The 14,743-nt window shown below is 51.8% G+C and overlaps 1 protein-coding gene across 5 annotated transcripts in view; it reads left to right on the top strand.

Moving 5' to 3' along the window:
* Positions 1–273: 273 nt before the first annotated feature.
* The window catches only part of DHX34 (DExH-box helicase 34), a 48,608-nt gene continuing 34,138 nt past the window's right edge, over positions 274–14,743 (top strand). For 3 of the 5 annotated variants that reach the window (XR_012513802.1, XM_074386134.1, XM_003940287.4), the window contains exons 1-6: positions 274–329; positions 4,092–5,072; positions 6,385–6,696; positions 8,505–8,759; positions 10,444–10,546; positions 13,324–13,541. Coding sequence is in view for 4 of the 5 variants with exons in the window: in XM_074386134.1 (XP_074242235.1) it covers positions 4,368–5,072; positions 6,385–6,696; positions 8,505–8,759; positions 10,444–10,546; positions 13,324–13,541 (1,593 nt within the window). In the remaining variant the exon portion in view is untranslated. The other 2 variants (XM_074386133.1, XM_074386135.1) reach the window with 2 other exon arrangements.

Here is a 14,743-nt window from a genome sequence, read left to right as displayed (position 1 = left end):
TGGGCCAGCTCTCTCTTTGGGTTAATTCTCCAGCATCCCAGAGCTGGGGTGCACGTGGGTGCGCTTGATGAGGACAGGGCGGGGCCGGGGAGGAGGCGCTTGCAAGTCTCTACTGCAACGCCTCCAATGGCCTCTAGAGGGCGCAATCACTAGCGGCTCCGCCCCAAGCGAGGCGGGGCGGAAGTGTGCTATGCGCAGGCGCGGGGTGGGTCTTGGGCAGCCCTGAGCTTCCTATTGGCGGGGGGGGCGAGGTTAAACTGCGAAGGCGGTGTGCGCAGGCGCAAGACTCGGGCACTTGGGACCGGAAGTTAAGGCGTTCGTGGTTTGCAGTAAGTGAGCAGGGCGGGGCGGGTGTGCCGGGTGGTGGCGGAGTTTGGCCGTTTTGGGGTAGTTTGAGGATGGGCCCAGGGGCAAAAAAAATCTCAAAATGAGAAGGAATGTGAGAGGAAGGCGAAGGGTCGGCAGACGCGGACGGAAATGGCACCAGAGCGTCCCTGGGAGAACCTGGGCGAGAGAGAGGCCAGAGGCGGAAAGAAATGGAGGCTCGAAAACAAGCCTCGAGAAAGAGGGACTGAAAGACGAGGGTGTTGGGAGAGGAGGGAAGCTGAAAACTAGAGAGCGTGGGCGAGGGGGCCGATGGGTTCCAGCTGGAGGCTCAGAGACCACGAAGCCGAGAGGCGTGGTCGCCCGTGAAGTTGGGGAGTGGCAGGAAAAGTAGGAAGCCGGTCGTGGACGCTAAAAACAAAAAATGGGATTTAGGTGGAGAAACGAGACGCTGAGTCGTGGGGGAGACCGAGAGATATGGTTGGATGGAGACAGTGAAGTAGGGAGAACCCCACAAAAACAGGAGATAATGGAGGATGCTGCTGAGAAGTGGAAAAGCGAGGGAGTGGAGCCCGAACCCCTAGATTGGAGTTCCTCATCTGCTGCTTGGCTACTCACTCAGCCTCTCTGTGGCTCAGTAAAATAGGCACTGATCAGAGTGCCTTACAGTTGTGAGGAAAGTGTGTGAGTGTGTGTCCATAGGTGGGATTGGAATAGATCTGTGTGAGAACATGAGTAAGCAGTAAGTGAGCGCTAGCTATTATTAAAGCTTCCGATATTGAGAGACAAAGTATTAGATGGAGAAATGGAGAGAGAAGGTGATGGAGAATTAACACTGGAGAGACAAGGGAGTAAAAAAAGATTCAAACAGAAAATGCGAAAGAGGGCGCCGTGGCTCACGCCTATCATCACAGCACGTTGGGAGGCTGCGGTGGGAGGCTCGCTTGAGCTTGGGAGGTTGAGGCTGCACTAAGCTGTGATTGCGCTAAACTGCACTCCAGGCTGGGTTACAGAGTGAGGCACTGTCTCAAAAAAAAAAAAAAAAAGAAAAAAGAAAAAATTGTTTTTTGTTTTGAGACGGCGTTTTGCTCTTGTTGCCTGGGCTGGAGTGTAGTGGCGCCGTCTCTGCTCACCAAATCCTCCGCCTTCCGCGAACAAGCGAGACTCCTGCCTCAACCTCCCGAGTAGCTGGGATGACAGGCATGTGCCACCATGCTCAGTTAATTTTGTATTTTTTGTAGAGACAGGGGTGACACCATGTTGGTCAGGTCCCGACCTAATGATCCACCTACCTTGGGCCACAGCGGCCGGCCAATGCTCTCGTTTTCTAAGAATCGCTGGCCCAGAGTCACAGTAACACTCCAAGACCTCCACTTGCTTCCCTCCTAGAACAGGAAGTGCAGAGCAGGTGGAAGCATTGTTAGCACCGTTATGATAGGGAATTGTGGCCTTTTGAGTCTAATTTTGTTTCCAGATTTTGCTCCACTTCCTCTTGCTGTTTTCTGCATATTAGTCCTCTGTTTTATGGTAGGGAAAAACTATTTGCTGTTGAACTGTTTAGCTTTTCTCTAGCAAGCTTGATTGAACGTTATAAGGATTTTCTCTCTGTTTTATACATGATGAAAACTGCCTTGAGTTAGTTCAGGTTAATTTGCCCAGGGATGTGGGGAAGGTGGCTCACACCAGTAACCCCAGCATTTTGGGAGGCCGAGGTGGGTGAATCATTTGAGGTCAGGAGTTCGAGACCAGCCTGGCCAACATGGTGAAACCCTGTCTCTACTAAATACAAAAAATTAGCTGGGCGTGGTGGTGCGTGCCTGTAATCCCAGCTACTTGGGAGACTGAGGCAGGAGAATCACTTGAGCCTGGGAGGCGGAGGTTGCAGTGAGCTGAAACACGCCACTGCACTGCAGTCTGGGCAACAGACTGAGACTCCGTATAAAAAAAAATTGCCCAGGGGCCCCACATTTAATACATGATGAAGCTGAGATTCAAACCCAAATCTGCCTGACTCCAATGCCTTCAGCAACAAAGACTCTGAACCCTTTTATGGACATAAACCCCTTTAAGAATCTCAGTGACTCACTTCCCTCCAGAAAATTGCACATGTGAAGGTGTGCTGTTTATTAGGATATTTTCAGCTGAGAATCAAAAACCCAACTTTAGCCTGGGCATGGTGGCTCACCCCTATAATCTCAGCACTTTGGGAGGCTGAGGTGGATGGATCACTTGAGGTCAGGAGTCCGAGACCAGCCTGGCCAACATGGTGAAATGCTATCTCTACTAAAAGTAAAACAATTAGCCAGGTATGGTGGTGCATACCTGTAAACCCAGCTAGCTACCTGGGAGGCTGAGGCATGAGAATGACTTGAACCCAGGAGGTAGAGGTTGCAGTGAGCTGAGATCACGCTCCAGCCTGGGCAACAAAGCAAGACTCCATATCAAAGCAAAAGCAAAAAAAACTCCAACTTTAAGCAAAAAGGCATTTTCTTGTGTAGCTGAGAAGTGGAGGTTTCGAAGGGAACTAAGCTTCGAGCACTAAACGATACCGCCAAACTTCTCTTTGTTTCCCTCTTTCACCTCTCCCTGTGTTTGCACAGTGACCATCCTTGTGCCTGTATCTAGTTATTTCTCTAGGATAGATTTTTAAGAAAGCCTGTCGTGTTCTAGAGCTACCACAGACAGCTCCAGGCTTATACCAGACGTGCCTGATTGCAGCAGATAAAAGGAGAGCTTTTCTCTCTTAGCAACCGAGTGTGAATTCCACAAAAGGGCCCTGATTGGCCCTTGTTGGGTCATGTGTCCGCTTCTCAAACCAATCTTTGGTTAGAGGGGAAGTAGCGCACCACGATTGGCCAGGTCTTTGTCACTTGCCTGCCCAATAGGGGTTCTTTGATTTAAAGGCCCTCAGAACCATGTAGCATCGAGGAAGGGCTGTTCTCCAAAGGAAAGTGGACACTGTTCTCAAAAAAAAAATCTAAAGGGTTGTGCCAGGCAGACAAAAAATAACACAGTAACAGTGTTAACAAAAATAGCGCTTGCAGAATTTTGCCTTTTATCTCAGTGTTCCTGAATCTCGCTGGACCCCAGGTGAAGAACCCCTGCCTTATTCTTTTCCTTATATCACGCCTCTCTCCTGTTACTGCCTTTCAAGACAAGATTCTGCTGTTGGTTGGCACGTGACCTACACTCCCCTTTAGGTCTTGGGTGTCCTTCCCTGATACCCAAGCATGGGTAGGCAACTCCTTTGGTCTCCCACAGCTCCCCAGGGTTCTGTTATCGCAGTCCCCATCACTGGATTGTCAAGTCTGGTGCTGTGTGTGTCACATGAGAGAGCATGTGATCATGGCCATCTGTGAGTGATGATCATTACCGCCTTTTCCTAGTTAAGTGGTTGAGAAACAGGCTGTTAGAAATGTGTCTAAAAATGAGCTGGGCATGGTGGCTCACACCTGTAATCTCATCACTTTGGGAGGCTGAGGTGGAGAAATTGCTTGAGCCCAGAAGTTTGATATCAGCCTGGGCAACATAGTGAGACCTCATCTCTACAAACAGTGAACAGTTAGCTGGGTGTGGTGGTGTGTGCCTGTAGTCCCAGCTACTCTAGAGGCTGAGGCGGGAGGATTGCTTGAGTCCAGGAGGTCGAGGCTGCAGTGAGCCGTGATCGTGCCACTACATTCCAGCCTGGGAAACAGAGTGAAACACTGTCTCAAAAAAAAGGCAGTGTTCCAAAAAGTGAATGAATATCTTCTGTTCTCTCTCCCAAGAATCCAGGACCTGAAAACCCAGCGTGAACTTGTGTCCATCCAAGAGATCACTGCCGGTGTCATGAGGTGCGCTGTATGTCACCAGCTCAAGCAGGCCCTGGGCCACTTTATCATCTGTGGTGGTCCTGTGCCATGACCAGGAGGAAAAATTAGCTCTTTGAAGAGAAAGTGGTTCTCTGTTGCAGGCACTGGCCTCTTAAACTGCTGCAGGAATGGAACGGATGAGAATATTTGTTCTGGGTGATCAGAACTGAGACCCCCGTTGTGATTACTAACATGCCTCCTCCTAGAACAAGGGAGGGCAGAGATTGCCGAGACCACCCCCGGGCTCCCCGTGAGGAAGAGGCCCTGGAGAAATGGGACTGGAGTTGTCCAGAGACACGTCGCCTCTTGGAAGATGCCTTTTTCCGTGAGGAGGATTATATCCGTCAGGGTTCTGAGGAATGTCAGAAGTTTTGGACCTTCTTTGAACGCCTGCAGAGATTCCAGAATCTCAAAACCTCCAGGAAGGAGGAGAAAGACTCCGGGCCTCCCAAGCACAGCATCCCAGCCCTGGCCGACCTACCTCGCACTTACGACCCACGTTACCGCATCAACCTCTCTGTTCTGGGCCCTGACACCCGGGGCTCTCGGGAGCTGGGCAGGCACTTGCCCGCGGAGAGAGTGTCTGAGTTCCGCCGAGCCTTGTTGCACTACTTGGACTTTGGCCAGAAGCAGGCCTTTGGGCGCCTGGCCAAGCTGCAGCGTGAGCGGGCGGCCCTCCCCATTGCCCAGTACGGGAACCGCATCCTGCAGATGCTGAAGGAACACCAGGTGGTGGTGGTGGCCGGTGACACCGGCTGTGGCAAGTCCACTCAGGTGCCCCAGTACCTGCTGGCTGCTGGCTTCAGTCACGTGGCGTGCACCCAGCCCCGGCGGATCGCCTGCATCTCGCTGGCCAAGCGTGTCAGCTTTGAGAGCCTCAGTCAGTATGGTTCACAGGTGAGTGGGATGTACCAGCTTTCTGATTTTTCCAGAGTCACGCTGGGGGAAGAGGTGGCGTGACAGTATCAATAAAAATGAAATGCTTACCGTTGGACCCAGCGATGATTATTCTAGAACTTTATCCACAGATTGGCCTGTCTGTCGTCTGTATGACAAAGGAGCTGGCACTCCCAGCATAGCTCTTTAACAGCAAAACAGTGGGAAATGTCCTAAAGACTCAACAATCTTTTTTTTTTTTTTTTTTTTTTTCTTTTTGTGATGGAGTCTCGATCTGTCCCAGGCTGGAGTGCAGTGGTGCGACCTCGGCTCACCTCCGCCTCCTGGCTTCCAGCAATTCTCCTGCCTCAGCCTCCTGGGTAGCTGAGATTACAGGCGCCTGCCACCATGCCCAGCTAATTTTTGTATTTTTAGTAGAGACGGAGTTTCACCATGTTGGTCAGGCTGGTCTCAAACTCCTGACCTCAGGTGATCCACCGACCTTGGCCTCCCCAAGTGCTGGGATTACGGGTGTGAGCCACTGCGCCCAGCTGTGAGGGTAATTCTTGGCAGTTACCATGATGCAAATGCCATTTTGGAAGGCCAGTAATAATCCTTCTGTCTCATGGTGGTCATGAAGATGAAGTGGGTTGAGATGCATAAAGCACTTAAGAGGCTGGGCAAGGTGGCTCATGCCTGCAATCCCAGCATGATTTGGGAGGCTGAGACAGGTAGATCACAAGGTCAGGAGTTCAAGACCAGCCTGGCCAAAATGTTGAAACCCCATCTCTACTAAAAATAAAAAAAATTAGCTGGATGTGTTGGTGCACACCTGTAATCCCAATTACTTTGGAGGCTGAAGCAGGAGAACTGCTTGAACCTGGTGCGGGGGAGGCGTGGAGGTCGCAGTGAGCCAAGATTGTGCCACTGCACTGCAGCCTGGGTGACAGAGCGAGATTCCGTCTCAAAAAAAATAAAATAAAGCACTTGGAGTGGCATGTAATGTCCTGGCACATAGTAGGGACTCAAAAAAAGGTGATTACTATTATAGTTGTTATTCTCTATACACAGGGCATGGTGCTAGCCACTTTATGTGCATTGTCATAGGGAATTCTTGCAGCATCTAGGAGGAAAACAAATTAAGGGATGGCGTTGCGTGCCCAAGGTCGATGGCACTAAGTGGCAGAGGTGGGATTCAAACCCAAGCTCTTAGGCTCCAGAGTCTGATAGGTGGGCATGGCATTTGCTTAGATTTTGAGTTTGGGCAGGGCCGGGGGCCGGTACCCAGGTTCAGGGTCCTCTCCTGACCACACTGTTCTCTCTCCCACCCCAGGTCGGCTACCAGATCCGCTTTGAGAGCACGCGTTCGGCAGCCACCAAGATTGTGTTCCTGACGGTGGGGCTGCTCCTGCGACAAATCCAGCGGGAGCCCAGCCTGCCCCAGTACGAGGTCCTGATCGTGGATGAAGTCCACGAGCGGCACCTCCACAATGACTTCCTCCTGGGCGTCCTCCGGCGCCTGCTGCCCAAGCGGCCTGACCTCAAGGTCATCCTTATGTCAGCTACCATCAACATCTCGCTCTTCTCCAGCTACTTTGGCAACGCCCCTGTGGTACAGGTGCCTGGGAGGCTGTTCCCCATCACGGTGAGCACTTCCCCCTCCTCCCACACGCCCGGACCTCCCACCAGGCCTCTGTCCAAACTTGGACACCCCTCTTCTCTGCTGCTGTGTCTCCCATCTCTTTACTTTAAGATATTCTTGGCCGGGCGCGGTGGCTCAAGCCTGTAATCCCAGCACTTTGGGAGGCCGAGGCGGGTGGATCACGAGGTCAAAAGATCGAGACCATCCTGGTCAACATGGTGAAACCCCGTCTCTACTAAAAATACAAAAAAAATTAGCTGGGCGTGGTGGCGCGTGCCTGTAATCCCAGCTACTCAGGAGGCTGAGGCAGGAGAATTGCCTGAACCCAGGAGGCGGAGGTTGCGGTGAGCCGAGATCGCGCCATTGCACTCCAGCCTGGGTAACAAGGGCGAAACTCCGTCTCAAAAAAAAAAAAAAAAAGGAGCTCATAAATGGCAATCCGGTTCTTCCTAGGCATCAATATCCTGGTGGCTGTAGGGTCCGGGGCCGGTTTTTTTGTTTTGTTTTGTTTTGTTTTTAAGAGAACAGGGTCTTGCTATATTGCCCAGGCAGGTCTCGAACTTTTGGGCTCAAGCTGTTCTCCCGCCTCTGCCTCCCTAAGAGCTGGGATTACAGGTCTGAGCCACAGCGCCCAGCAGTAGTTGTTTTTTTTTTTAAAGAGATGCAGTCTTGCTATGTTTTCTGTCTGGTCAAGCGATCCTCTCACCTTGGACTCGCAGAGCTAAGATGACAGGTGTGACCCAGCCATGCCGGGAAATCAGCCAGTTAACCTGGCTCAGGCTCAGGATCTTCTCATGATCAGCCAACCAACTCGATTTCTAGGGTTCTAATCCTGGTTCTGTTACCTGGAATTTTTTTCTTGTTGAAGTTACTCTGAACACAAGAGCATGCATGCATTGTAAGTACACAGCTCAATGAGTTTTCACCGGTTAAATATATCTATGTAGCTAGCACCCAGATTTAGAAAAGTCAAAACATTACCAGCACTCCACAAGCCTTACAGTTGCCTTGTTACTTTGTCTTTTTATGACATCCTTTAAAAATTCCCTAGCTGGAGTGTGCTGTCTGCCACCTGACTGTTTCTTAATTAGGGGTGGTTTTGCCCCCCAGGGAACATGTGGCAGTATCTGGAGACATTTTTTTTTTTTTTTTTTTTTTTTTTTGAGACGGAGTTTCGCCCTTGTTACCCAGACTGGAGTGCAATGGCGCGATCTCGGCTCACCGCAACCTCCGCCTCCTGGGTTCAGGCAATTCTCCTGCCTCAGCCTCCTGAGTAGCTGGGATTATAGGCACGCACCACCATGCCCAGCTAATTTTTTTGTATTTTTAGTAGAGACGGGGTTTCACCATGTTGACCAGGTTGGTCTCGATCACTCGACCTCGTGATCCACCCGCCTCGGCCTCCTAAAGTGCTGGGATTACAGGCTTGAGCCACCGCGCCCGGCCTGGAGACATTTTTAATAGTCACCACCAGAGAGAAGACCACTAGCATCTAGTGGGTAGGGGCCGGGGATGCTGCTAAATATCCTGCAATGCACAGGACAGCCCCACAGCAAGGAATTACCCAGACTGAAATGTCAGTCTTGCTGACTTTGAGAAATCCTGCCCAGTGAGATGGTAGAGTAATGAGAAAGGAGGATCCTGGATCCCTGAATGATGGCATGGAACAGCCTTGCCCACCAGCCTGGACCAGCCGCCCTGCATCTTCTCCGTCAGCCTCCAGTCTCCCCTGTCAGCCCGTAGCCTCCCTGGCTCATTGCTCTGAGCTGGAGGGACAGGGTGTGCTTCTACTTGGGGCTGTCTCCTCTCAGGTTGTGTACCAGCCGCAGGAGGCGGAGCCGACCACGTCCAAGTCGGAGAAGCTGGACCCGCGGCCTTTCCTGAGGGTGCTGGAGTCCATTGACCACAAGTACCCGCCTGAGGAGCGGGGTGACCTCCTCGTCTTCCTCAGTGGCATGGCGGAGATCAGCGCCGTGCTGGAGGCCGCCCAGACCTATGCCAGCCACACCCAGCGCTGGGTGGTGCTGCCGCTGCACAGTGCCCTGTCTGTGGCCGACCAGGACAAGGTATCGCAGGAAGCCCGAGTGGGAGGGCAGGGGTCTGCATGAATTGGGGCAGCTGCACACAGGACTCGCGTCACTCCACAAATACAGGTCTGGGAGGCTGCACTTGTGCAGAGTCACAGACACCCAGTGGCAGAGCCAGGCTGCGAACCCAGGTAGTTTGGCCCGGGAGCCCGTGCTGTCAACCAGAGGTTGGCAAACTTTCTGTAAAGGGTCAGAGTAGAGTTGGTCAGCCCTGTGGGCATGGGCTCTGTCTGCCACAGCTGCTCCGCCCCACTGTTGCAGCATGGAAACACCCAGAAACTGAGCGGTGAGGCTGTGTCTTGCTCTGTTGTCCAGGCCGGAGTGCAGTGGCATGATCGGAGCTCTCTGCAGCCTTGACCTGGGCTCAAGCGATCCTCTCTCCTTAGTCCTCCAAGCAGCAACTGTAGGTGTATGTCACTACACTCCCTTAATTTTTTTTTTGAGATGAAGTCTCCGTCTGCCGTCCAGATTTGAGTGCGGTGGCGTGATCACAGCGCCCCGTAACCTCCTCCTCCTGGGTTCAAGTGATTCTACTGCCTCAGCTTCCCAAGTAGCTGGGACTACAGGCACCCACCCGCACGTCTGTCTAATCCTTTATATGTTCAGTAGAGATGGGGTTTCGCCATTTTGCACAGGCTGGTCTCGAACTCCTGACCTCAAGTGATCTGCTCACCTCGGCCTCCTAAAGTGCTGGGATTACAGGTGTGAGCCACTGCGCCTGGCTTCTGTTAATTTATTTTTTAATTTTAGTAGCAAAGAGTTTTCACTATGTTGCCCAGGCTAGTTTCAAACTCCTGAGCTCATGTGATCCTCCCACCTCGGCCCCTTAGCTGGGGGAGTGCCGGCTTGTGCTTCAGCAGATCCCTCTGGCTGCCGTGTGAGTCTAGAGGCCAGAGATATGAGGGGAAACAGAGCAGGATCGGAGTGGGCGAGGAGAGGCCTGGACCAGGGTGGGGGCTGGGCCATGGGAGGAGGGAAGGACTTCAAGAAATGTACAAGGTGGCCTGGTGTGGTGGCTCATGCCTGTAATCCCAGCTACTTGAGGGGCCTGTAATCCCAGCTACAGGAGGATCACAAGAACTCGGGAGGTCAAGGCTACAGTGAGCTGTGATCACACCACTGCACTCCAACCTAGGCAACAGACTGAGACCCTGTCTCAAAAAAAAAACAGAAGTTCAAGATGTTCAGGTAGGGGGCTGGGAATGGTGGCCCACACCTTTAATCTCAGCACTTTGGGAGGCCAAAGGAGGGTGGATCACCTGAGGTCAGGAGTTCAAAACCAGCCTGGCCAATATGGTGAAATCCGGTCTCTATTAAAAATATAAAAATTAGCCGGGCGTGGTGGCAGGCACCTATAATCCCAGCTGCTTAGGAGGCTGAGGCAGGAGAAATTGCTTGAACCTGGGAAGTGGAGGTTGCATTGAGCCAAGATCGTGCCACTATACTCCAGCCCAGGTGACAGAGCAAGACTCTGTCTGAGGCTGGGGGAGGGCCCACGCTGGCCCAGGTGATGGGGTGGGTGGTGAGCCGGATCCAAAAGAGAGGTCTCTGGAGGAGGAAAGGGTTCCAGGGAAGCTGCCGACATGGGAATGGGCGGGAAATTGGCCACACAGGTCGGTCAGGGCTGAGCTAGTCCTGGACACCGCCTCCGTCCTTCCCCCAGGTGTTTGATGTGGCACCTCCCGGAGTCCGAAAATGCATCCTGTCCACCAACATCGCGGAGACCTCAGTCACCATTGACGGGATCCGCTTTGTGGTAGATTCCGGTAAGGACCACCGTGAGCCCCTACCCACCACCCCCAGGGACTTAGAGAGGAACGTGGGGTCCGGAGGTGTGCGAGTGTGGCTCGAAGCAGGGTGTACCGTTGACTTCCCCATATCCAAAATGCTTGGGACCAGAAGCATCTGGAATTTTGAATTTTTTGGAATGTGGAGTATTTTTATCTATCTTATTATCTGAGCATGTCAAATCCAAAAACCTAAAATCCTCCAGTGAGCATTTCATTGGAGGGTCACGTTAGCGCTGAAAAGATTTCAGGTTTGGATTTCGGAATTGGGGTGCTGGAAGATGGCGTGTGGGGCCAGGCAACAGTGGCAACATCTTCTTTTTCACACCTCCCAAGCCTGCTTCTGCCCGGGGCCTTTGCATATACTGTCCTCTCTGCTGGGAGCCATCTTTTTCCACATGTCCACACAGCTGGGGCCCTCACCTCACTTCAGGCCACATAAATGTCCCCCCCATCAGAGAGGCCCACCCTGTCCACGCTCTAAGAGATATCCCCCTCCTCCTCCATCCCCTGTTGCTTCTCATATGAAGCGGACTGACATCCTTTTTTTTTTTTTTTTTTTTTTTTTTTTTTTTTTTTTTTTTGAGACAGAGTCTGGCTCTGTCACCTAGGCTGGAGTGTAGTGGTGCCTTCTCAGCTCACTGTAACCTCCACCACCTGGGTTTGTGTGATTCTCCCGCCTCAGCCTCCCGTGTAGCTGGGATTACAGATGTGCACCACCACGCCTGGCTAATTTTTGTGTTTTTAGTAGAGATGGGGTTTTGTTATGTTGGCCAGCTGGCCTTGAACTCCTGACCTTAGGTGATCCCCCTGCCTCAGCCTCCCAGAGTGCTGGGATGACAGCTGTGAGCCACCGCGCCCAGCCTGGCATTCTGTTTTATAGGTGCTGCTCTGTTTGCCCACTTTCTGTCTTCCTGACTGGAAGGTTTGCTGGGGAGTCAGCATAGGATGGTGTTTGGAGATGCTGGAGCCTACCTGGCCAGTCTCAGTGCCGGCTGTTTGGCTGGCTCATGTCACTCACACTTCCTGCATCGGTTTGCCCATCTGTAAAATGGCAGTGACAGGCCCTCCCCTCAGGTTATGAGGATTAAATCACTTAACACACTTAGGTGTCTTAGACAGTGCCTGGCCCAGAGCCATCACTCAGTAAGTGTTAGCAGCTACCTGGTCGTATCAACTCTGGGATGCCATTGATAGTAAAACGGTTCATAATTTCATGTGCTATTAAGACATTTTAGGCCGGCTGCAGTGGCTCACGCCTGTAACCCAGCTCTTTGAGAGGCCAAGGTGGATGGATCACTTGAGGTCAAGAGTTTGAGACCAGCCTGGGCAACGTGGCGAAACTCCATCTCTATTAAAAATATAAAAATTAGCCAAGCGTGGTGGTGCGTTCTTGTAGTCTCAGCTGCTCAGAAGGCTGAAGCGGGAGAATCACCTAAGCCCAGGAAGTTGAGGCTGCAGTAAGCTGTGATTATGCCACTGTACTCAAGCCTGTTCAACAGAGTGAGATCCTGTTTCAAAAAAAGAAATTTGAAAAATAGGTCGGGTACGGTGGCTCATGCCTGTAATCCCAGTACTTTGGGATCACTGAAGTCAGGCGTTAAAGACTAGCCTGGCCAACACAGTGAAACCTCATCTCTACTAAAAATACAAAAATGAGCTGGGCATGGTGGTGAGTTCCTGTAATCTCAATCCCAGCTACTCGGGAGGCTGTGGCTGGAGAATCGCTTGAACCTAGGATGTGGAGTGAGCTGAGATCGCGGCATTGCCACTCCAACCTGAACAAAAAGAGTGAAACTCTGTCTCAAAAAAAAAAAGAAAGAAAAGAAAATGCGGCCGGGTGCGGTGGCTCATGCCTGTAATCCCAGCACTTTGGGAGGCCAAGGTGGGCCTGGCCAACATGGTGAAACCCCATCTCTACTAAAATACAAAAATTAGCTGGGCGTGGTGGTGCACGCCTGTAGTTCCGGTTACTCGGGAGGCTGAGGCAGGAGAATTGCTTGAACCTGGGAAGCGGAAGTTGCAGTGAGCCAAGATTGTGTCATTGCACTCCAGCCTGGCACCTGGTGACAGAGCAAGACTCTGTTTCGAAAAAAAAAAAAAGAATAAAAAGAAAATGTGAAGAAAGGTTGGTGTGACACTGGAGAAAATAAGGTGCTCTGTTCAGTCCTGTGAGACGAGGGCCTTTGTTCGGCTTGTTGCTGTTCCCTAGTGCCTAGTGCGGCACCTGGTGAATAGTAGGTGCTCAGTAAGTGTTGATTGGATAAGTGAACCTCTGAAGAAGCAAAGACCTAGGAAAATAAGTGAAAAGACAAGACGTGTGAGTGAGAGGCCAGGCGCAGTGGCCGGTCATGCCAGCACTTTGGGAGGCCGGGGCAGGCAGATTGCTTGAGCTCAGGAGTTTGAGATCAGTTTGTGAAACCCTATCTCTTGAAAAAATTAGCCAGGTGTGGTGGCATGCACCTTTACTCCCAGCTACTCGGGAGGCTAAGCAGGGAGGATCGCTTGAGCCTGGGAGGTTGAGGCTGCAGTAAGATGTGATTGAGTCTGGGAGACAGTGAGACCCTGTCTCAAAAAAAAAAAAAAAAAGTATGAGTAAGGAAATGAAAGAATAAATGGGCAGAATGTCACAGTTGGGCCCAGAATAACCCTTGGTTAGCATTAACAGAAGACAGAGGAGTGAGTGAGGGTGTCAGCGAGCGGCTGGGGCGGGGCCAGCTGCATGCAGACTCCCGTCCCTCATTGCTGTCACGCAGGGAAGGTGAAGGAGATGAGCTACGACCCGCAGGCCCATCTGCAGCGGCTGCAGGAGTTCTGGATCAGCCAGGCCAGCGCAGAGCAGCGGAAAGGCCGGGCGGGCCGCACGGGCCCCGGAGTCTGCTTCCGCCTCTATGCTGAATCGGACTATGACGCCTTCGCCCCCTACCCTGTCCCGGAAATTCGGAGGGTGGCCCTGGACTCACTGGTGCTGCAGGTGAGGCACGGGCAGGAAGGGGACTATATCCTGACGGCTGGCGCAGGGAGGAACCCGGGAGGCCTGTTTTATTGTATATTGAGCTAGGATCTCGCTTTGTCACCGAGGCTAGAGTGCAGTGCTGTGATCACAGCTCGGTGCAGCCTCCGTCTTACAGGCTCACATGACCCTCCCACCGCCACCTCCCAAGTAGCTGGGACCGCAAGCCCACACCACTACCCTGGCTGTTTTTTTATTTTTAGTAGAGATCAGGTTTTGCTATGTTGGCCAGGCTGGTTTCAAACTCCTGAGCTCAAGTAATCTTTCCATCTTGGCCTTCCAAAGTACTGGGATTGCAGGCATGAGCCATGGTGCCCGGGCAGCCAAGAGGCATTTACATAGGACCAATTTCAGGACGGGAAGGATAGGGCTAGCCAAGCCACTGAGGCGAACTCATCCCTTCCAAATCCAAACCCATGCTGAAGGGAGAATTGTGCCTTAAATCCACAGTTTCAGCTGGGCGAGGTGGCTCACACCTCTAATCCCAGCACTTTGGTAGGCCAAGGCAGGTAGATCATTTGAGGTCATGAGTTTGAGAACAGCTTGACAAATATGGTGAAACCAGTTTCTACCAAAAATACAAAAAATTAGCCAGGTACGGTGTCGTGTGCCTATAATCTCAGCTACTCGGGAGGCTGAGGCAGGAGAGTTGCTTGAACCTGGGAGGCGGAGGTTACAGTGAACCAAGATCATGCCACTGCCCTCCAGCCTGGGCAGCAGAGCAAGACTCTGTCCCAAGATAAAAATAAAAAATAAAAATAAAACCTTTACATTAGAAGCTCTAATTTAAAGAGGCAGAGGGTAGGGCATGGGTTTTTTTTTTTTTTTTTTTTTTTTTTGATAGAGATGGGGTGTCACCATGTTGGCCCGGCTGGTCTCGAACTCCTGACCTCAGGTGATCCACCCATCTCGGCCTCCCAAAGTGCTGGGATTACAGGCCTGAGCCACTGCACCCGGCCAAGGGCATGGGTTTTTTAAGTCCTCTATTGCCTCAGCACTCCAGCCTGGGCGATAGAACAAGACTCTATCTCAAAGCAAAACAAAACAAAACAAATTCCACAGGGTCAAAGGAAGAACCAGTGACTCAATCAGAATGCTTTCAACTGTAACAGGAAACCCAGCAGGAAAGGGCTTTTAAAACCAGGGTTTCTCAATATGTTTTA

This window comes from Saimiri boliviensis, chromosome 14, assembly GCF_048565385.1.
Source record: "Saimiri boliviensis isolate mSaiBol1 chromosome 14, mSaiBol1.pri, whole genome shotgun sequence".
NCBI classification, from domain to species: Eukaryota; Metazoa; Chordata; class Mammalia; order Primates; family Cebidae; genus Saimiri; species Saimiri boliviensis.
This window is presented reverse-complemented; position numbering and strand designations above follow the sequence as displayed.